General features: G+C 35.0%; 1 protein-coding gene across 1 annotated transcript; it reads left to right on the top strand.

The window, feature by feature from the left end:
* The first annotated feature begins 2,533 nt into the window (after positions 1-2,533).
* LOC133831299 (uncharacterized) lies at positions 2,534-6,208 on the top strand. Its single transcript, XM_062261546.1, has 3 exons — positions 2,534-3,771; positions 4,465-4,666; positions 5,399-6,208. Exons 1-3 carry the CDS (start codon positions 2,848-2,850, stop codon positions 5,911-5,913), a joined length of 1,641 nt encoding a protein of 546 aa, XP_062117530.1. The 5' UTR covers positions 2,534-2,847; the 3' UTR covers positions 5,914-6,208.
* The last annotated feature ends 16,029 nt before the right edge of the window (positions 6,209-22,237 follow it).

Here is a 22,237-nt window from a genome sequence, read left to right as displayed (position 1 = left end):
ATAAATAATTAACGTTTATACGTGTTCATCTCAATAAAATTTAAAGATATTAGTAGAATAAATACCTAAGTTCATACATGTGTTTCACTTAAATAACTAACTTATTTTTTTGACGACATAAATACTTAAATTTTTTTTTTTGTTGTAACAATTATTTTTTTCTGTTAAGTAGCAAATAAATTTTTTTTTAAATATGGATATTGGCAGCATAAATACTTATGTATATGTAACTGTTGCACTTAAATGCCTAATTTTTATTTTTATAACATAAATAATAAAAATAGAGTTTTGTTTAAATAAATTATTTATTATTTATGTTACAAATATTAAAAGTTAGGTGTTCAAATGCAACAATTTTATAAAATTATGTATTTATGCCGCCAATATTCCTAATTAAAAATTTTAATATTTGACTGTTAACGAAAAAAAGTAACGATTGCAACAAAAAAATAAACGTTAGATATTTATGGCGTAAAAAAAAAATTAAGTATATTTAAGTGCAACAGAAATTTTAACTTAAGTATTTATGTCGCCAATATCTCTAAAATTTATAATTTGGATAATAAAATCATATCTCTCTACTAAAAGTATATAAGAGTGCTTGAGCGATCTGATCCAATCATTTTATTTTTAATCAATCTAATCTAACGTAAGGTTGGATATTTAAAATACACATTCAATTTAGCCTCAAAATCATTCAATCCAATCCAATTACAATCAATTGCAATTGGACTGAATCTACTACCACTCTTTAACGCTATGATTGAGTATTGAGATGTGGATTATTACAGGCTTTAACAAAAAAAGAAATTGCACTGAATCCATTATTTTAATAAGTTTTTCATCATTTAATTAACTTGAATTTTAAAATTAAAGAGATTAACAAATAAAAAAACATACAAAAACTAAACAATATTTAGTAGTAATACTATATTAAGACTTTAAAATTACCACATTAAGTCCTTAACACATTGAGTTTACAATTGAAATATTAAGTTTACAACATGACTATTAATATTTAAAACTAACAAGTCTCAAACCAATAACTAAAGTTCTAGCACAGCATGAAAACAACAATAATAATAACATCTACTAAATGAAAACTAATAAAAACTAACACAATTAAATGTATTTATATTTAATATTATTTATAATATATATTTTAATAAATGTTGCATTGGATTTGATCATATCGATTTTTAATTGGATTTTCACAATGCCATCCATCATCCAATCTATTCCAATTAATATCCAAATTTTCAATTTAAATCTAATCTAATTGTAATTGGACATCAAATTTTTTATAATTAGATCAGTTTAAATCTTTGATCACCCTTACTGTATATGTGATTTCAATCATTTTTCAAATCATAATCACATTACAGATGACCTCAAACTATATCGTACCAAAACATAATATGTTGTACTTTATTGTGCGGTTTACAATCACACATTAAAAAAGTTTAGCAACATTCCACATTCATGATACTTAAACATAAAAGTTTTGTGCTAAACTTGAATAAGAGAATCAAAATTTTAACAATACAACAAAAGTTTAAACAACATGAACAAAATTAAATTTTAAAATAACAAAATTGAATTATATATATAAAAAATGATATATTTAAAAAAAATATGTTGCGGTGTAACACCTTTAGGTTGGGTGGTAGGAAATTGGGATATCAAATCCCCAAATACCTATTTGTACATATTTATTTATATATTTATATATATATATGTGTATTTGTACCGCATGTGGTATTCTTTGTTCCACGAATTAGTGGTGGTTGTTGAAGTTGTTTATGTCTTCCCCCTTCACTTCATTATGTTGAGGTTTCGATACTCTTTTTCCCAAGTTATATCAATGATATGCTGTGAACTTTGAAGATCAAAGATAAAATTTATGGGGATGGATTCTTTCATTGACGGATTAGTAAAACGGTGATTGAAAGGTTCAACCTTCGAAGATTTTTTTTAATAAATAAATTCAACTACCAATTGATGGAAAACATGTAAAACATATCGGGAAAGAAATGAGGTTACGAGGAAACCTCCACTTTTGTTACAGCTAGCCACCACCGTTTCTCAAGAATCATGTGATGATAACACACAAACACAAACACAAACACTGTCATTAGTTATTATTCACTCACTCTCTATTCTCTATTCTCTATCACCTTAATTATGTCCCATTTTGACCCGTAGTAACAATAATACTCTACTCACAAAACCCACATTAATAAATACCATGTTCCAAAAATTATGTAACACTCAACACTCATTATTAGTCTTATCTTATCGTGTATTTTTATATACGTTTATATATTTATCTCTTTCTCTAGCCATACGTGTAGCGAAAGAACTCTCTAGACCGGTTTTTTGTCGTCAGTGGTACAAGTGATAATATTAGTAGCTTTACTCTCGTTACCCACCTCAATCACACCAATTTGTATCAAATATATATATTTCGTATAGTGGAAAAAGAAAATATATAATTTGATTTAACTGTAGTGAGACATATTATCTTAAAATAATTTGTTTATTATCACCATTCTTTTTGCCTCGATTTTCTAACCTCCCCTTACCCTCCCAGATTTGAACGAGGAAGTCTCCTCATTCCTTCCCCACTTAATAAAATTTCTCCCACTCCTCTTCTCCTCTCTCCTTATTTGTACACAACTTTTCACCTATTACCCTCCTCAAAACCTCTCTCTCTCTCTCTCTCTCTCTCTCTCTCTCTCATTTGAAACTTTTTTAGTTGAAACCTCTTCAACTCTTTTCATGGTTTTGAAATTTGTACTCTTTTGAAGGGAAGATTTTTCATCAAGTTTTGATTTTTAGTTATTTATGAGTATGGCTCAGAAGTGCTTGAACGAGCTACTGAAAGAAGATCAGGAACCCTTCGTTCTCAAGAACTACATTTCTGACAGACGTTCCCAGCTGAAAAAGGCTCAACCCAGAAACCATTTACAGGTCAAGAAACGAAGACCCATCTCGGAAAACAGGAGCTTTCCCGGGAAATTCTGCAAAAACGCTTGTTTTTTCTCTTTAAATGACTCACCGGACCTGAGAAAGTCGCCACTTTTCGAATTTCCATCTCCGGCCAAAAGCCCATGCAAAAACTCAAATGCCATTTTTCTCCATATCCCGGCGAGAACTGCGGCTCTGCTACTTGATGCTGCTCTGAGGATCCAAAAACAGTCATCGTCGTCGTCGTCGTTATCATCTTCAAAGACCAAAACCCAGAAGCAAAAGAACGGCTTTGGCTTATTTGGATCGTTTTTGAAGAGACTAACGCATCGGAACCGGTCGAACAGGACTCGAGAAATCGAGGGAAATGGGGTTAAGGTCAAAGCTTCGGTGAAGGACATTCTTAGAAAGGTCACTGTGGAAGAGAAGAGAGTTAGTGATACTCATGATGATGATGATGATGATGATGATCAGGTCATGACAGGTTGTGAGAATAGCGGTTCTTGTCCATGTACTGGTCGACCCAGTAGTGCTATTTGGTCCGAGAGCAATGAGGAAAAGTCTTTGGATTTAGAGACCTCGAGTAGTACCAGTAGCCACTGCGAGGACTCGGATGAAATCGATTTTCTGACCAAACTCATGAGAGAAAGTAATGGTGCCACTGATTTTTCTTTCTGTGACCATGAAAACGACTTCTGTCAAAGCCCATTTCGTTTCGTTCTCACCCGAAGCCCTTCTACCGGTCACCGAACGCCGGAATTTTCATCCCCGGCGCCATCTCCCTCCCGCCATAAACAAGAGGTTGGTATTCTCATTTTTCTTCTTTCTTTCTCGTTATCTGTTAAAAGAAAAAACAGAGGAAATTTTGTTGAAAGTCTTGTTGACTGACACGTATTCATGGACGAATTAATTCACAACTCGGTTCGGTCCACTTAACCGTGACAGCCCAAGTTAATACAACTGGGTTTACTGGACGTATTTGAACTGTCGGCATACACAATCTCGCTTAGAAGATTTGGCCAAAAACGTCGTTTCTAAAATCACATTAATAGCTCCATTAAACTTTTTTCTTTTCTTTGCATGAAATATTTGTTATATATATGTATTATATAAGCCAAATTAGTTTTGAAACGTTTACGTGTACAAATTCAGATCTCAATTTCATTCTTTTATGTTCATAATCAAAGAAAAACCAAGTCTTTTGTTTTTACAATGTCTCTCTCTCTCTCTCTGCAGCTCTGCCTCTGGTAATGCAATTTACTTTTCTAAAACAGGACAAAAAAAAACTTGTTTTATTGTTTTTTGTTTTGGATCTTAGTACAATATCCCGACATCCCAAGTAAATTTTACGATGAATAAGTCAAAAGAGTAGCTAATTAAGAATCTGGCTTTCGGTCAAAACGCTTTAATATTGTATATTAAGTACATTTATTTTAGTACAAAATACAATGTCTTAACAATAATTTTGAATGTTTTCTTTTTTTTTTTTGACAGGAGAAAAATAAATGCGTGTCTGAAAACCAGGAGTTCCAAAGAGTAAAAGATGATGAAGAAGAAGAAGAGGAGAAAGAACAGTTTAGTCCTGTATCAGTATTGGACCCTCCATTTGAAGATGACTATGATGGTCATGAGGATGATGAAGATGAAGATGTAGATAATGCTTTTGATATGGAAAGCAGCTATGCTAGTGTACAGAGTATGTCATCAATTATACATGCCTACGACTCTTTCTGATTTTTGTATCTTCTATTGTTTTGTTGGGTGGTCCTCCCTTATCGATGCTCATCTGAGCTCTCAGTTTCAAATTTTGGGGGGTGGTTGAAAATTTAATGTGCATTAGAAACTAAATTACTATTTGATGTCATGATCAATGCGGTCATTTGTTCCTTCTTATCAACTTCCAAGCCATTTTTGTCCTTGTGGGTTCCATTAGGATAGGATTACTGTTAAGTGTCCGTAATGGGGTTGTCTGTGTTTTATTTGTATTTTCAATAAACTTGAACAAAATGCAGCTGTGATAACTCCAAACATGACCCACCCTTTTGGTGTCCGGGGGGGGGGGGGGTCTCCCTTAATTGTCACAGGCTCCCTTTTAATACGTTGGTCCTTACAATTTGGTATTAGGTGAATTCTCTCTATGGCTTTTTTTGAGGCATAGTCTTTTCTGAGGGACCCCGAACTGACTTTATTTTAAGCTCATTGATAAAGTATATCAGCTTATTATTGATCCTACTGAGCTTTGAAACCAGGAATGTTAGTGTTTGGTTGGTTATTGCATTATCATAAGTTTGGTTCCTACTTAGACTTTAGAATCATTGGATAGCTTTATAAATTGTGACACATCATACTTGGCTTTAATTAATCTAGTTCTTTTAATTGGTTTCTTACTATGATATTTGTTGATGTTGGTTTGTCATTGAATTTTCAGGAACAAAGCTGCAGCTACTGCAAAAGCTTCGTAGATTCGAGAAATTGGCCGAGTTAGATCCAATTGAACTCGAGAAAAGAATGTTAGAAGAAGATGATGATGACAATTATGATATCAACAATGATGAAGAAGAATGCGAAGATGATGAGTCGGATGTTGATGTTTTCGTTCGTGAAGTTCTTGGCAACTCGTGCCTTCATCAAGTCCAACGAATTCCGAGACACATGAAGAGATTAGTTTCTGATATCATGTTGGAGGAAAGGAGAGAAGAAAACACCAGTGACTGCAGCGAAGAGGTGGTGAAAAGAGTGTGCAAGAGGTTCGAGTCATGGAAAGAAGTGCAATGTAACACCATTGACATGATGGTAGAGCAAGATTACAGCAGAGAGCTTCAAGGCTGGACCAAGAACAACAAAGAGCAAGTGGGAGAGACAGCAGTAGAGATTGAGTATGCTATCTTTGGCTTACTAGTGGAAGAATTGGCAGCTGAACTTGTTTGTTTAGATGGAAAATAACTGAGAAAGTTTTCATTCCAATGCTGTTTGGTACCACAGGAAAATAAATAATTAGAATTTTGGTTTAACATCCTTCAAATTTTTATTTGTTTTTAGTCAAAATATAAAATGGGGTATAGTCTGACTTGTACTATGAAGAAGAAATAGACTGAATAGGAACCTGGCCTTTGAGGGGAGTAAAGAAGGACCTTGGTTTAGATAAGACGATGGTAGCTTGTTATGATGATATGTATATGAATGGATGAGTAGTTGGCACTGGTGTATGAATGCAATCCTTGCCCAATTTTAGGCATGACATGTACAATTCTTGGTACTTTTATGTAGCAAGTATTATCTCATATTTTCATAATAATGCTTGTGTACTTAATCATTAAACTAAGGTTTAAGACTAATGCTTATAATAAAGAGAAAAAAAAGGGGCAAAGGAATATTAGTTTTTGTTTGTTGAAAAGGTAGGGTGCTAGCTCAAGAAAGGAATATTTTGATGAAAAAGACATGGTTGTTTCATCTTTTGCATTCTTTTCATCATGTAATATAAATTAAAATACTAATTCATACAAAGTATATAGTATATTAATGTTTCTTTCTTGTGAGTTATCTTATAGCAAACATTATGGAGGCCAATTTAATAGTATTAATAAAGGGCTTTAGTTTGTGAATTAGACAATTCATCTAACACTAAATTATTTGACCATCTCCTCTTACCTACCACAAAAGACCACTTATTTTATAGGCTTATATTGTCCATTTTCTTTCCTAATTAGGAGAGGATAATTGGATTTATTTTAAAATAAAAGAAGTGATTGAAAGAAACTCAAGCAAGTTCTTTCTTCTTTATTTTAATAAAGCAGTTACCATGTGGGAATTTATCTTTTTTTATATATATATATTTATATATAAAAGCCATCTCCAATCATATCACCAAATTTGGTGTTACACCAACACCAAATATGTCCATATATTTATTTTCAATTCTAACCACAGCACTAGCAGTAGAAGTTACAAAAAAAAATCTTTATTATTATATTATTTTCTTAATAAAATATAATATTCTTTTTATTATTATATTATTTTACTAAAATTATCACAATTATTATATCCAATTAATTATTTTAATAAAAATAAATTTATTAATTAATTACATGATAATAATACTATAGATTATTAAAACTTGATATATTAAAATATCATATTACATGCGCTAAAATAAATATTACATTAGTAGAGAAAAAAAATATTACATTAAATTAAATCTAAAACATAACACACACTTGAAAAGATTAATAAAATTATACTGATTCTCCGAGTTAGTATATTTGTTCCACGGGTGTTTAATTAATGCATTTCAAAGTTCAATGTGAGCTTGCTTATCCTTGATTTTTCTATGTCTAACAAGGAATTCTTGAAACCGAGCATTATCATCGACCACCAGCGAAAAAGAAGAATTTACAGAGATAGAGCACAAACATCCGAACATTGAGAAAAATGAGAAGGATCTCAATATCGAGCATCTCCGTATCAAGGAGAAATAACTCAAGATGAAGGCCAACCATCTCAAGATTAAGGGCAAAGATCTGAAAATGTCTCACAAGATTATAGTTAATATTATGATTATCTCGGCGGAACGGGAAATAATTTTCCAAATTATTAAATTATTTTCTTAATTTATCTCACTTATTTTAGATTTATGTAATTGCTTTTAGTTTGATGTTTGGTGTGTTTGATTTTTAACTTTTAATGTATATTTAAGTTTCTAATGTTTTATTGTAATGTTTTAAGTTTGATTTTAAGTTTGTAATGTTTGATTGTATTTTGTTAGATATTTCTTCAATTAATTTTCGTATTAATTTTTATTTTTTTACAAGTATAAATATTAACTAAAAAGTTAAAAAAATTATACATAAATTTAATTAAATTGTAATTAATAAAAAATTAATAACACTTTTATTCACAATTTAATACACACAAAATAAACAAATTTCTAAACTTTATTAATATAAATAATAGTATATATATATTTAAGTATTATAAAATATAATATAATAAAAAAATGAATGTCGTAGCTACAATGCCACTGCATACTACAACTACCACTGCATATATGCCAATCAAATGTCGTTGGATTAGAGAGAAAACAACCATTGCATCATATTTGTCGCACGTTGGAGATGGCCTAATCAGTAGGAATGAATAGTGTTTTTCTTATTATATGGTGTGCCAGAAAGAAAAAAATATGTTAATATAAAATGACTTATGTAACGCCCTGGATAGTCAAGACCGTTACACTGAGTGTTATAAAGGTGCAAGACTTGCTAATCAAGTCATTTAGTTAGAAACGTGATACTAAAACTATAATTGATCTAGGGTTAAAAGATTTTCGATACAAAAGTTACATTTCACATAATTTAACATTTTGTATATGGGATCCTAAAAGAAATAGAGTTTAAAAGACAATTTACGAAAATTCCACGTTATAAACATGCCACTCTAAGGGCAAAACAAACATTTAGGCTTCTCCCGTCCTGTATCACTCCTCGGCTGTGGCGGCCGATCAGCTGACTATGTACATTCAGCCCCCGAAGCTCTCCAACTCAGGATTGGTCCACCTTGCTCTTGCCTTTACCTGCACCACGAAGCACCCGTGAGCCGAGGCCCAACAATAAACCAGATAACAGGGCATAATCATCAATCAATCAATCAGATAACTCATAAAGCATAGTCATATATTCAGCAATCCATAATATTCACATAATCAGGCATTCGACATACCAAGTTCATCAAATTAACATTAATAACCAATTCATATATTAACCAGGGTCGACGCCCTTAGGTCGCATCCCCTATTTATCTCACTGACTCCGGCCCGCTTAAACCGAGCTCAGTGAATATTAAGCTGTCCTCAGCTACCAGTGGCCGAGCTATGCCCTGTGCGCAAATATTGATTCCGACACTCTTAGGATGTTTATCACATGTTCCATGGCATAATACCATCTCATGACATTACATATAAATATAGGGAGCTCTTAATCCCAACATTAACACATAACCGGGTGCTATTTCTTACCTTTAGATTCCGATTGCTTGATTAGTGAAACCGACCCTCAAGCACGATCCCGTCCGAGCCCTGGCATACACCTAGTCACAGCCATGAATTAGAACCATCACTAAACTTCAATTCCATAACCTAACCTCGGGACCAATCTCGAGCCCTCGGGAAGCCCTAATTCCACCAAATGGGGTGGTGGAATCAAACCCCGAGCCCTCGGGCAAAAACCCTAAGAAATTATCCAAAAATCCATTTCTGAAGGCAGGGTAGCGCTACAGCGCCACTAAGTGGGCGCTCTAGCGCTACAAGTAGAGCCAAAAGCCCCCTGAAAACCAAAGGCTAGCGCTGTAACGCCCAAAGGCTAGCGCTACAGTGCTAGTCACAGAACCTTCAACACTCAGATTTTCTTCGTTCGATTTTCCCCGAGCCAAACCTCTATAGAACCCCTCCAAACCTCAACCATACACCAATTTTAGCCTACCATCATCTACATCTCACCCCACACAACCCAACAACCTAAAACTTAGCCACATGCACCATCAAACAAAGAAATCAAAAATTGAACACAAGAACTCATAAACTCATTAGCAGAATCCAGAACTAATCCAGCAACTTAGATGATCAAGCTCAGAATTTTCTTACATTTGATGGGGAATTCGACCCTAGGCTTTCCTCCAAACCTTCCCAGCTTTCAAATCCTCAATTCTTCAAGCTTAGTTTCCTCAAGTTCCACCAAAAACCAAGTTTCAGAAATCCATTCCAACAAAACTCAGAAACTCAAGATCAACCTTAAAACCTTACCTTAATTAGGTGAGTAACTCCTGCTAAATCCTCAAGCTTTATCCAGGACCCTAGCCCCAAGCTCCAGTCCAAGTTCTCCCTAAGTTATAGCTCCAAAGCTCCTCAAGAAATGGAGTAGAATGGTCTAAACCGAGAGAGAGAAAAGACCCCTATTTTTCCTTCTTTCTTTCCTCCTTTTCTTTCTTTTTGCTTTCCTTCAGCTTCTCAAACGTTCTACATATTCCACTAAGGCTAAAAGCAGAAATAACTCTTATCCCTTATTAAACCAAATGACCATTTTGCCCTCCCATTAAAATCTAAACCTTAAAACATTCTAAGGGCATTTCGGTCATTGCTCCCAATTCCCGCTAATTCCTCGAGTGTCCCTAATAATTACCGCTTAAACCCCAACACCTAACCAATCACCAATTATTTTTCCTCAATGTCCAATAGTCTCCAATATATTCCTCAGATTCCCAGAAATACCCTCGAGCTTCCCTAAGCCAGGTATAAATCCCTGCCGTGACTTTTCCGTTAAACCGCTCACTAGGATCGCCTCGAGTCACAAGCTACAAATATATCCACATAATAATGTGGTCTCAACAATTTATCACAAATATTTACATTTATGCCCTCAACCGGCCAAAAATTACGAATATACCCTTTATAACCTAATCAGGGCCTCCATGCATACTAATACTCATAATCATGCATCTCATATATCCAAATAATCATACAAGCATGCTTATTACATAATTATGCATTTAATCATTTAAATCACACATAATCTAGTTATGCCATCCCGACACACTAATCAAGACCCTTAAGCCTTATTAGTAATTTTGGGTCGTTACAACTTATGTAGATTAGTAATGCCATTGTTATTTTTTAAATTAGAGACACTAAATTGCATGTCTAAATTTTCACTCATAGGATATATTTTTTTAATTATTATAATGTAGTGTTAATTTAACATCAAATTATTAACAAAATTTTCTCATCAATTTTGACTAATGAGGATGACAAAAAAAAAATTCTCCTCAAAGACTTTAGTTTATAAAATAAATCCATCCTAAGTTAAAATATAATTGAAAAAAAAAATTCTTACTTAAGTCAAAAATTGAAAATAAATGTCGCACAAAATAAGGCTTATTCTTTTTTTTTTTAATTCAAAAAAAGAAAAATATTATTTATGTTTTACATTTAGGTTTCAATTAAAAGTTATTGGCTTTTCATATTTTTATTTTAATTAAATATATGAGGTAAATTTGTTTATAAATCATATACGAGAGAAATATTTTATCCTTTTCATCGGTGCACCCCCGAAAAAGGGGTTTAATGGTGCACCCCTTTCTAGTTTTTGGTTGGGGAAGTATTTTCTGCACAATTTTTTTATAGTCGTGTATATTGTAGCTATTTAAAGTATTCTGTAGATTTTTGGGGAATTCTGAATAATTTACAATATAGAAAACAAAGTTAAAATAATTTGTTATATGTGTGACTATTTTTTTTTATTCGTGTGGAAAACATGTGTAAAACATATTTGAACCTTATTTTTACGATAAATTATTCAAAATTTTATAAAATTCAAAATAATACTTTAAATATGTATACCTCTTAGTCTTTTTGTGGGGTGCATGGGGAATCCTCCAAAACCATATACTCAAAATTTTGATGGGAAATTTTTTGGGAATTGTTTTCAAATTTTGAAGGAGAAGATATGATTGAGGCTAGCTACTCCACAGGCTAATAAACCTAGAAAAAATAGTCGCATGTATGCATAGGTATAATGATTTAAGAGTATTCTCACCACAGTCTAGTCATATTTCACTTCATTCTCCCTACCCATATCTGAATTAAGGGACAAAATGTTATGGGTGAACAGTGAAAAGTCATTTCTTTACTACATTTGCTTTTATTTTATAAGGTTGTAACTCTCCCTTTCACTTTGAGTTGTCTCACTCTTTTCACCTATATTTATCTTTGACTTGATCCTTTGAGTGAACATGACAATGGCCAATATTACGGGTACTACACCTAAGTTTTGGACCCTAGTAGACCCTATAATACAGTTTTTCTATTATAATTTTAGAATCTCAAAGTTAAAAAAAACACCTGGTTTATGAATAATCAATGCTAGTAGTACTTGTATGAGGATTCAGTGTGTTTCAGCTCCAGTTCTCATGAGTTGCATGTTAGTTTTTTAATTTGGGCCTGGCCTGTTCATTTTCCGGCCCCAACAAAGTCTCAAAAATAGCTATACAGCCGAGGGCCTTTTTCTTTCTTTCTTTAAATATCAGTTATTTATCTTAATCAATTTTAAGCAAATAATTTACGGATGCTTTCAAAAATGAGTTCGGATACATTTTTTATTTTGAGTTTCTTCAAAATTATTATTTATATATTTTTATTTATTTTTACTGTGTATGATATATATTTTTAAATCTATGATTTTTCCTCCCGAACTATAACATATATATTATTGTGCTCTATGATTTTTTCGAGTAGTTAAAAATTACACTGAATTATTCATAGTGTTGTAAAGTGAGACTTCTGTTAAGTTTTATCCTATGTGGCTTACAGGCTTACAGATTGCTGGTATATCTACTTGGTCACTTACTTGTCATTGCCATATCAATGTCATGTGTATAATTTAAAATAAAAAAATAAAATTAAAAATATATATTTCTTATAAAAGTTAAATTAAAAAAAATATTTTTTCTTTTTAATTCTTAAGAGATTTTTTTATTAAATAATTTTTTAAAATATTTGAAAAACTAAAACTGAAACTCATCTAATTTTTTTTGTTTGACAAAATTAAATTATTTATTTTTACTAATGATGGAATTGATAAAGTTTAAATTAGATGAGTTTAAGTTTGGTAAAAAAAATTAGATGAATTTCAGTTTTTTTAATATTTAAAAACTTTATTTAATTAATTGTTATACCCAGATTTCGAGATAAGAAGTTATGACCCAAAAAACTAGGCTTGTCAGGTGTGAGCTCGAAAGATATGCGATCATCATATGATCCAACTGTCGGACCTCTTTGAACGACCTCGAGAATATGTACGACACTTGAATATATTTTTCACTGATTGCCTTCAACCGAGATGGTTCGAGCTCGGGAAGTACAAGCTCGAATGTGATAGCATCGTCTACATCTACTTGTTCCGAGCATAAACGAAGCTGGGTGGTAAGCTCGTGAATGACTCATGGTCTCAGCAAACTCAGTGCCAATTACTGATCTCGGAGATTGGATGAAACATCTGGGATAATCCGTTACGTGGGAACATGTTTATTTTTGTACAATCCCAATATTTAAGGGATATCATTTAATTTGTTATCCGTTCCCGATCTTCATGAGACGTTTTCGTGTATGTAGGATATAATGCATTAAATAACATTATTTTAATTGATTTGCAGAATATATTCCCGAAATATGTGAGAATGAATTCTACAACTTTCTCTATAAATAGTGAAGGAAACACCATTTGTAGATGACCGATTTCTGATATTTTGAGAGAAAACTCTGGGCAACTCTTTTCTAAAAAGTTTCCAGAAAACTCCAAAGTCTTCATAATACAGACTCGTGGACTAGGCAGAGTTAACTGCTGAACCACGTATAAATCCCTAGCTTTTCTCTTTATTCATTTGCACCATTATTTTATTGTTTAATTGCTCTACTATTTAAGTTGACGAAAAATGGCGTCAACATTAATCTTTTTAGAATTTATTAAAAAAAAATAAGAATTAAAAAGGAAATTTTTGGATTTTTGAATTGTTTTGAATTTAAATTTTTTTATAAGAAATTTATATTTTTAATTTCATTTTTTTTATAAGAAATATATATTTTATTTTAAATTATACACATGATGCTGACGTGGCAATGCCAAGTCAGTGACCAAATAGCCACGCCAGCAATCCATTAGTCACATAGGATAAAACTGAACAGAAGTCTCACTTTACAACACTGTGAATAGTTCGAGGATAATTTTTAAAAAATCAGGAGGCACAATAATGCATATGTCATAGTTTGAGGGGAAAAAATCCTAAATACCCTTTTAAAAAAAATGGTATTTGTATTTATTATTAACAAATACTCGACATATATTAAAAAAGGATATTTGCAGCATAAATACCTTATGTTTTCCCATTTATACACTTAGATACCAAAACTTTTTTTTAAAGTAAAACTACCCAAGGTTACATTTTCCTTGCAACCGTCACCATCAGCTCTGTTAACAGTTGATGTGGCTTATTAGAATGCCAGGTGACTCTACTATTGGTCTACATCATTTTAAAAAAAAAATCTTATTAATTGATTTTAAAAATAACTAATTTAAATAAAAATAAAATTTAAATAATAAATAATAAAAAATAAATATAATTAATTATTATTTTTTTCTTTCTCCTCATCTCTCACTCTTTGTCTCCCTTGCCCTCTTCATGTTTCCCCTTCTCTCCTAACACTCCATCTTCCTTTCTTTCTTTTTATTCTCACTGCAAGCAACCATGGGAGACCCCATATCCGAGCCAGATCCATTAGAGCTCACGCTAGAAACGGAGCCCGAGCTAGGTCCTAATCCATTTCCTTAGTTGTTTCGCAAGCTGGGCGTCGACGAAATTGAAGGTCGAGGCAAAGAGTGGCATTGAGAGCCATCCGAATCGAATCCAGAAAACATAGAAGATGACCCACTAGGAGGAGGAGAAATGGGGGTGGCGGCTGGTCCGGGGTCTGCCAAGGACGCCGGTGAGCTGCAAGGTCTGGGTTCTGCCTTGGTTGCTGGCAGGGTGAAGAAAAAGAAAGAGAGGAAGGGAGATGAAGTGTCAATGGATGAGGTAAAATGTCTAATTCTTTATAATATAGAGAAATTTTTTATTAAATAGTCTTCCAATAGGTGATGTAAAGTTATATTTATTTACCTAAATGAATAGTATTTTATTTCTTAAAATGAATAAAATATTTTTAAAAAATATAATATTTAAATGATGTAGAGAAAAAATAACGAAACTGATGTATGATATAATGTAAAAGTTTGAGATATATTATAAAAAAATATGTTTTGGTGGTGTATTTTGTAATAGACTTTCTCTATAATATTTAGCTAAAACTCACAAAAACATCTTTCATCAGCTCCTTTATACATATATTTATAATAGCTATGCACAAACTCCAATTAATCCATATCTACATTTACATATCCTTTATATAATATTTTAATATTATTATTTTTCTTTATAAGTTTTCTCTCTCCCATTTAGTGTATATATTTATTATTTGTTTTTTCTTTTTCAATTATTTTATTTTACTTTAATTAATAAAATATGTTTAAAGATATAATATTTAAATGATGTAGAGAAATATATAGAAAAGTTGATGTATGGTATAATGTAAAACTTAGAGGTAAAATAGAAAATTGCGTGTTTTGGAGAGGTATTTTAAAGGATGGAGTAGAGCATCCATTGAGAGTGCTCAGGGGAGAGGGGGAAAGAGGAAGAAGGCGAGGGGGACGAGAGAGAGAGAGTGAGAGATCAGGATAAAGAAAAAAGAAAAAAGAAAAAAGAAAAAAGAAATTTTTATTAATTATATTTATTTTTTATTATTTAAAATTTATTTTCTTATTTTAAAAATCAATCAATAAGATTTTTTTATAAAAAATTAATGTGAACCAATAGTAGAGTGACACGTGGCATTATAATAAGCCACATTAGTTGTTAACGTAGCTGCTGGTGATGACTCCAAGGAAAAATGTAATGTTTAGTAATTTTACCGTATAAACGCGAAAACATAAGGTATATATGCCGCAAATATTCGTATTAAAAACCTACCAAACACTGACATGTAAAATTACAAATATTGGCTAAATATAATATTGACTCATTTTTTGTCTTATATTGTACAATTTAAAAAAAAAAAAAAATCAACCGATCATATGGACAATCCTCAACTATCCAAAAGGTGATACATTATACATTCAGTATTCTCAAACAACATAAAATGACACAACCTCATCTTGAAGCATAAACCATCTGAAGGCTATCTTTATCAGAGTATTGGGCCATTGAAAACAGTGATAAAGTGAAAGAAACACTATACTATCTAAGTTAGACGATCCACATCATCGCCACAAAACAACCACCCACACATGGGACATTGTTAACAGAATTAAAATAGAATAAAATAAAAAATGGTAGAAAACCAAAAAAACAAAAGCCATAGGGATACCCCAGCCACAACACCTAAACCAAAAATGACATCTATGCGAACAAGACTACATCGTCCCCAACCCATCCACAAAACTACTCGCTAGAGAGTAAGAAGACCATCCCACCAGAATGGAGCCGCCAGAGCTAGAGATACAGACCCCAAAAACCCAAACCCTCCAGACCATCAACACCTCAATGGGCTCGCCCACCACCAAACCCCTGTAAAAATCGAACCTAAGTCCCCAAATCCACAAAACACCAGACCTTAGAACCATCAAGCACCCAACCCCACAAGCGCCTCGACCCCTAACGAACCAAAGACTCCACCCCACCAGACCCCAAAGCAAATGATCCCACCGTGAAATAGAGATCCCACTCAAGATCCACTCGAGAAGCTCATCCCCTCCCTTTGTGAAATGAAAGTTGTCAAAAGGAACTAGAACTGACGAATGAACCACCATGCATGCCCCTTCTTCCTCAATCGACCACTTGCTACCCAACATCAGAAAGCATCAAAATTCCCTTCTCGGCTAGAACATGATAGTCGCACGACCAAGGCTGGAAACAACCCTCCTAAGAGAATGGAAAAACAAAAATGAAGGTATCTAGCAGAGCTAGGTGTAGGATCTGCAATATTATAGTTTAGATGCATGCTCCATATAATACTCAAAAAACACAAAATAAGAAAACTACGAATATAAATATTATGAATAAATTAATTACGAGACCTGTAGCGGAACAATGAACTTCACCCTTTCTCTTCTCTTATGTTTTGTTCTATAAAGCTAGGTATTATGAAGAACATAAACCGCTTTCTTCACCACAATCTTCCTCTCCTATCTTTGATCAAGCCTAATCTAGTGTGAACTGCTTCAGGACCCAAGTATCTCCTTTTCCTATCTAATCCCAATGAATGGGAGATCTGCATTTCGTACCATACAACATCTCATAAGGTGCCATCCCAATGGTAGAGTGATAACTGTTGTTGTAGGAAAATTCTATCAAAGGTAGATACTTACTCCAGGATCCACCAAAGTCTAGTACACATGCTCGCAGCATGTCTTCTAATATCTGAATTGTCCTTTCAGATTGTCCATCTGTCTGAGGATGATAAGTAGTACTAAACTTTAACTGTGTTCCCATGACCTTCTGTAAACTTCCCCAGAACTTGGAAGTGAATGTGGGATCCCGATTTGACACGATCGACCTCGGTGCTCCATGGAGACACATGATCTCTTTCACATAGAGATCTGCGTACCGGTCAATTGTATAGGTAGTCCTCACTGGAAGAAAGTGAGCAGACTTCGTATATCGATCCACAATAACCCATACTGAATCATGTTGACCTACAGTCCTGGGTAACCCCACCACGAAATCCATCGTGATGCCTTCCCATTTCCACTTTGAGATATCTAGAGGCTGCAATAGCCCTGCTGGCCTCTAATACTCAGCCTTGACCTGTTGACATGTCAAGCACTTAGCCACATACTCTACTACACCCCTCTTCATCCCAGGCCACCAATACATCGATCTTACATCCTAATACATCTTGGAGGTGCCTGGATGCAAAGAGTAAGGAGTAGTACGAGATTCATCCAGAATCTCTCGCCTCATAACAGTGTCTAACGAAACACATATCCGACCCTTGCATCTCAACAAGCCCATCTATGACACTGTATAATCTATGGATGCTCCAATTAGAACATCCTCTCTAATCTTGATCAGTTGTGGATCACCCAACCGACCCTCCTTGATTCTCTTCAATAGCGTAGACTGTACCGTAATGTTGGCCAATTGGCCCACCAGTAACTCTATACCAACTCTGGTCATATCCTCTGCTAATTCTCTGGATATCAGCCTCGCACTAAAAATCTGTCCCGGACCCTTCCGGTTTAAAGCATCTGCTACCACGTTGGCCTTTCCTGGATGATACAAAATCTCACAATCATAATCTTTTACCCATTCCAGCCAATGCCTTTGTCTCATATTCAGGTCTTTTTGTGTGAAGAAGTACTTTAGGCTCTTATGGTAAGTATATATCTCACACTTCTCCCCATAAAGGTAGTTTCTCCATACCTTTAATGCAAAGACCACAGCCACCAGCTCCAAATCATGAGTGAGATATCTCTGTTCATACTCCTTCAGCTGACGTGAGGCATAAGCAATCACCTTCCCTGACTGCATCAAAACACAACCCAAACCTTGATGTGAGGCATCATAGCATATCACAAACTTCTCCTGATCTATAGGAAGACTCAGGACTGGAGCTGTAATCAACCTCTGCTTCAGTTCCTGGATGCTGTTCTCACACTTGTTTGACCATACAAACTTTTGATTCTTACGTGTCAACTCAGTCAATGAAGTGGCAATCTTTGAGAACCCTTCCACAAAACGTCTGTAATACCTGCCAATGTAAGGTAACTTCTAACTTCTGAAGCATTCTTTGGCCTTGGCCAATCTCTGACCGCCTCAATCTTGTCTGGATCTACTTTAATCCCCTCCTTACTGACAATGTGCCCAAGGAAAGTTACCTGAGATAACCAGAATTCACACTTCTTGAACTTTGCAAACAATCTGTGTTCCCTCAGTCTCTGTAGAACCAACCTCAGATGTTGCTCATGTTCTTACTCTAACTAAGAATAAACTAGAATATCATCAATGAAGACGATCACAAACTGGCCCAAATAATCCTTGAACACTTTGTTCATTAAATCCATTAAAGCAGTTGGGGCATTAGTCAATCCAAAAGACATGACTAAGAACTCATAATGCCCATATGTAGTGCAAAAAGCAGTCTTCGGTATATCTCCCTCCTTGACCCTCAGCTGATGATAACCAGATCGAAGGTCTATCTTTGAGAATACCCTTTTACCTTGAAACTGATCAAACAGATCATCTATCCTTGGCAGAGGATACTTGTTCTTAATTGTTAACTTATTAAGCTCTCTGTAATCAAGACACATCATCAGAGAACCATCTTTCTTCTTCAAAAACAGAACTGGTGCACCCCAATGTGAGAAACTAGGTTTGATAAAACCCAAATCTAACAGCTCCTGCAGTTGTACTTTAAGCTCTTTTAACTCTGCTGAGGGAATTATGTAAGGTGCTCTAAACACTGGCTCCGTCCCTAGTGCCAATTCTATCACAAATTCAATCTCTATGTGTGGTGGAAACCTTGGTAAATCTTCTGGAAACACATCTAGAAACTCACACACTAATTTGGTCTCCTCTGGTCCCACTAGCATGGCCTGAGTAGTATCAATCACATTGGCTAAGAATCCTATGCAACCTCCTTGCGATATATCTCTAGCCCTCAAAACATATATCACAGGTATACGGGGTCTATGCATAGTGCCAACAAATACAAAAGAATCCTCACCTTCAGGCTCAAAGGTTACCATCTTCCTTCTGCAATCTATGGTTGCCCTATACTTCACTAACTAATCCATACCCAGAATCATATCAAAGTCGGTCATCACCAACTCTATCAAATCAACTGACAACTCTCTGCCCTCTACTGTCACTGGCAGTGATCTAACCAATCTCCTGGATACTACCAATTCCCCAGTGGGTAATAAGGTCCCGAACCCCACAACATAATAATCACATGGTCTACACAGTCTATCAATAATTATACTAGCAACAAAATAATGTGTAGCACCATAATCAATCAAAACAGTATAAGGGGTTCTAGCACTAAAAAGCTAACCTATAACTACTGAGGGTGAAGCCTCAACTTCTGCTGAAGTCAATGCGAACACTCGAGCTAAGGCTGAGCTGTCCGCCTTCTTGGGTTCTTCCTTTCTTGCTTTTGGGCAATCTTTCTTGAAATGTCCCACTGCCCCACATAAGAAGTAAGCCTTTGTCCTACACTCCCCCAAATGGAGTCTCTTGCACCTAGGGCACTCTGGATAAATCCTCCAGGCCTCACTGCCACCCTGGCGGCCCATTGTAATAACACGCGGTCGCCTGTCAGGACCTGGAGCTGGGAAGGTATCAGGAGCCTTCCTCTTCTGATCACTGAGGCCTCCGCCTTTACCTGAACCCATAGATGGAGGTCTTGTCCTCCTAAACTCTCTTTTGGTTGCACTATCCCGCCAGATCTTGTTCGCTGTGCTCTCAGCTGTGAGCGCCTTCTCAACCACCTGTGCATAAGTAGTAACTCCAGCCACAACGATGATATGAACATCCCAGGCTATTCTAGGCTGTAGCCCCTGGAGAAACCTCTCCCTTCTGGTCCCATCAGTGGGCACCAACTCCTTGGAAAACTTTGCCAATCTATCAAACTTCAGAGAATATTCAGTCACTAACAAACCCCCCTGGAGGAATCTACTGAACTCTTCAGTTTTTGTAGCCCTGATGGCATCATTGTAGTACTTTTCATTAAACAGAGTCTGAAACTCTTCCTAACTCAGGGCATTGATATTTATGGTCTGGGATATCACTTCCCACCAAATTAGGGCTTCCTCCTGAAACATTTATGTGGCACAGACCACCCTCTCATTATCAGACATCCTCATAAATTCAAGGATGGTGGTAATCATGCTCATCCATTGCTCAACCTTAGCTGGATCTGCACTACCCTAAAAAACTGGAGGTTGCTGTTTCTTGAAACTTTCATATAGAGGCTCCGATTTACTTCTAGCCTCTGGCAACTGCTCAACTATTGGCACCACTGCAGGTGGTGCCTCAGGTAAAACGTTCCCTACAGGAACTTGTTGCTGTTTCAGGAGGCTGATTTATTCTTCCTGCCTCATAACTCTTGCCTGTAAATCAGCAAACAACTGCTGCCAGTTATCGATCGCTGCCTGAGGAATCTGATTCTGGTCATTTGCCTGACCCTGTCTGTCATCCTGGCCCTGCTCATCCGGGCCAGCTGATGAATCTATTTTCCTTGGAAGCATATTATCAACTTAAACCTTGCTGCAATAGTCAATGCAACTAGTTAGACAGTAATAACTAAACCTTTTACCGCCTCACGGTCCAAGATCAAGCAGATATTCATCCATGTTCCACAATCATACAAATAAACATGTTGAGACATGATCATAACATTTAACACTTAGCATTTAGAAATTAACCATTATTAGTTAACAATACAAATAAGCATGTTCTAGTAATATCAGTACTAATACGCACGTTCTTGCTTATGATGCAACAGTCAAGGCCCAACCTTATTAATGTATTTCATGTAGATAGGTAAAGCATTTATATTCTATTTGAGTAGTTAAACATATAACCACATAAATAGTTACCAAACCATGATTCGAGCTTGTGTTTAGTGGCGAGTGTACATGCCCAGCAAGTCTACAGGAACCCTAAACCTTGGCACGCTTTGATACTAAGTTGTAACGCCCTGGTTACTCCAAGACCGTTACTGTGGACTTTAAACAACGGTTAACTCGCTAAACGAGTCATTTGGTTATAAACGTGCATCTAGGTGTTATTAATAGGCTAAGGTGAAAATCTTGATCAAAAGAAATGGATATATTTTATTTAAAACATAAAATTGTATATGGGCCCATAAAAGTGTTACAAAATTTATTTACAATCCAAAATGGTCATTACAATGTAAAAATTACAACCCGCCAACCTAAGCGACATAAATAGGGTTAACCCCTAGTTCCTCTGAGAAACACCTTGGCCGTGTGGTCAAGCGACCGCATATGTACACATCACCACCTAAGCTCTCCGCTCAAGGCTGGGTGAGCTTTTCTTTCCCTTTACCTGCACCACATAGCACCCGCGAGCCAAGGCTCAACAAGAAAACTTATTACTGCATGTATGAAATACCAATAAATGATTATGGTAATCATTCTGAGGCTTGTAGCCCTAATCAGATAATGAGTCACACTTCGGGCTCCGCACCCTAATCAGATAAGGGACTATTAAGTCATACTCTGAATAGATGACTAATAAGTCTATCTCTGGATAGATGACTTATAAGTCTATCTCTGAATAAAGGACTAATAAGTATATCTCTAGGGCTCTGCACCCTAAGCCAGGTGACATTCAGTCACCTGAGCCTTTTGGCTCTGGCTCTATCTAACTAGCCTTTAGAATAGACAAGTATTTTTAGATTTCATCGAACTTAGGGTCGGTCAAGCATTTCATGCTCATGCTGGTTAGATCTAATCATTTTGGCCCATGTTAAATACATTAATGTCATTCTTGACTCTTAAGCCAATACCATACGACCAATGCTCAGTATCACCGCTGAACTTGACTGATAAGTCACAGCATCAGGATCAATACTAAACACCATTGCTGTTCTCTGACTGATAAGTCA

This window comes from Humulus lupulus, chromosome 4 (genome assembly GCF_963169125.1).
Source record: "Humulus lupulus chromosome 4, drHumLupu1.1, whole genome shotgun sequence".
Classification (NCBI taxonomy): domain Eukaryota; kingdom Viridiplantae; phylum Streptophyta; class Magnoliopsida; order Rosales; family Cannabaceae; genus Humulus; species Humulus lupulus.
Note: the sequence above shows the minus strand (reverse complement) of the source record. Positions and strands in the feature narration are given on the sequence as shown.

Excerpts from the sequence above, each read along its gene's own strand:
- LOC133831299 (XM_062261546.1), top strand. The coding sequence starts at position 2,848 with ATGAGTATGGCTCAGAAGTGCTTGAACGAGCTACTGAAAGAAGATCAG. Across the intron at positions 3,772-4,464 it reads CCTCCCGCCATAAACAAGAG|GAGAAAAATAAATGCGTGTC; the intron begins GTTGGTATTCTC and ends TTTTTTTGACAG. Across the intron at positions 4,667-5,398 it reads CAGCTATGCTAGTGTACAGA|GAACAAAGCTGCAGCTACTG; the intron begins GTATGTCATCAA and ends TTGAATTTTCAG.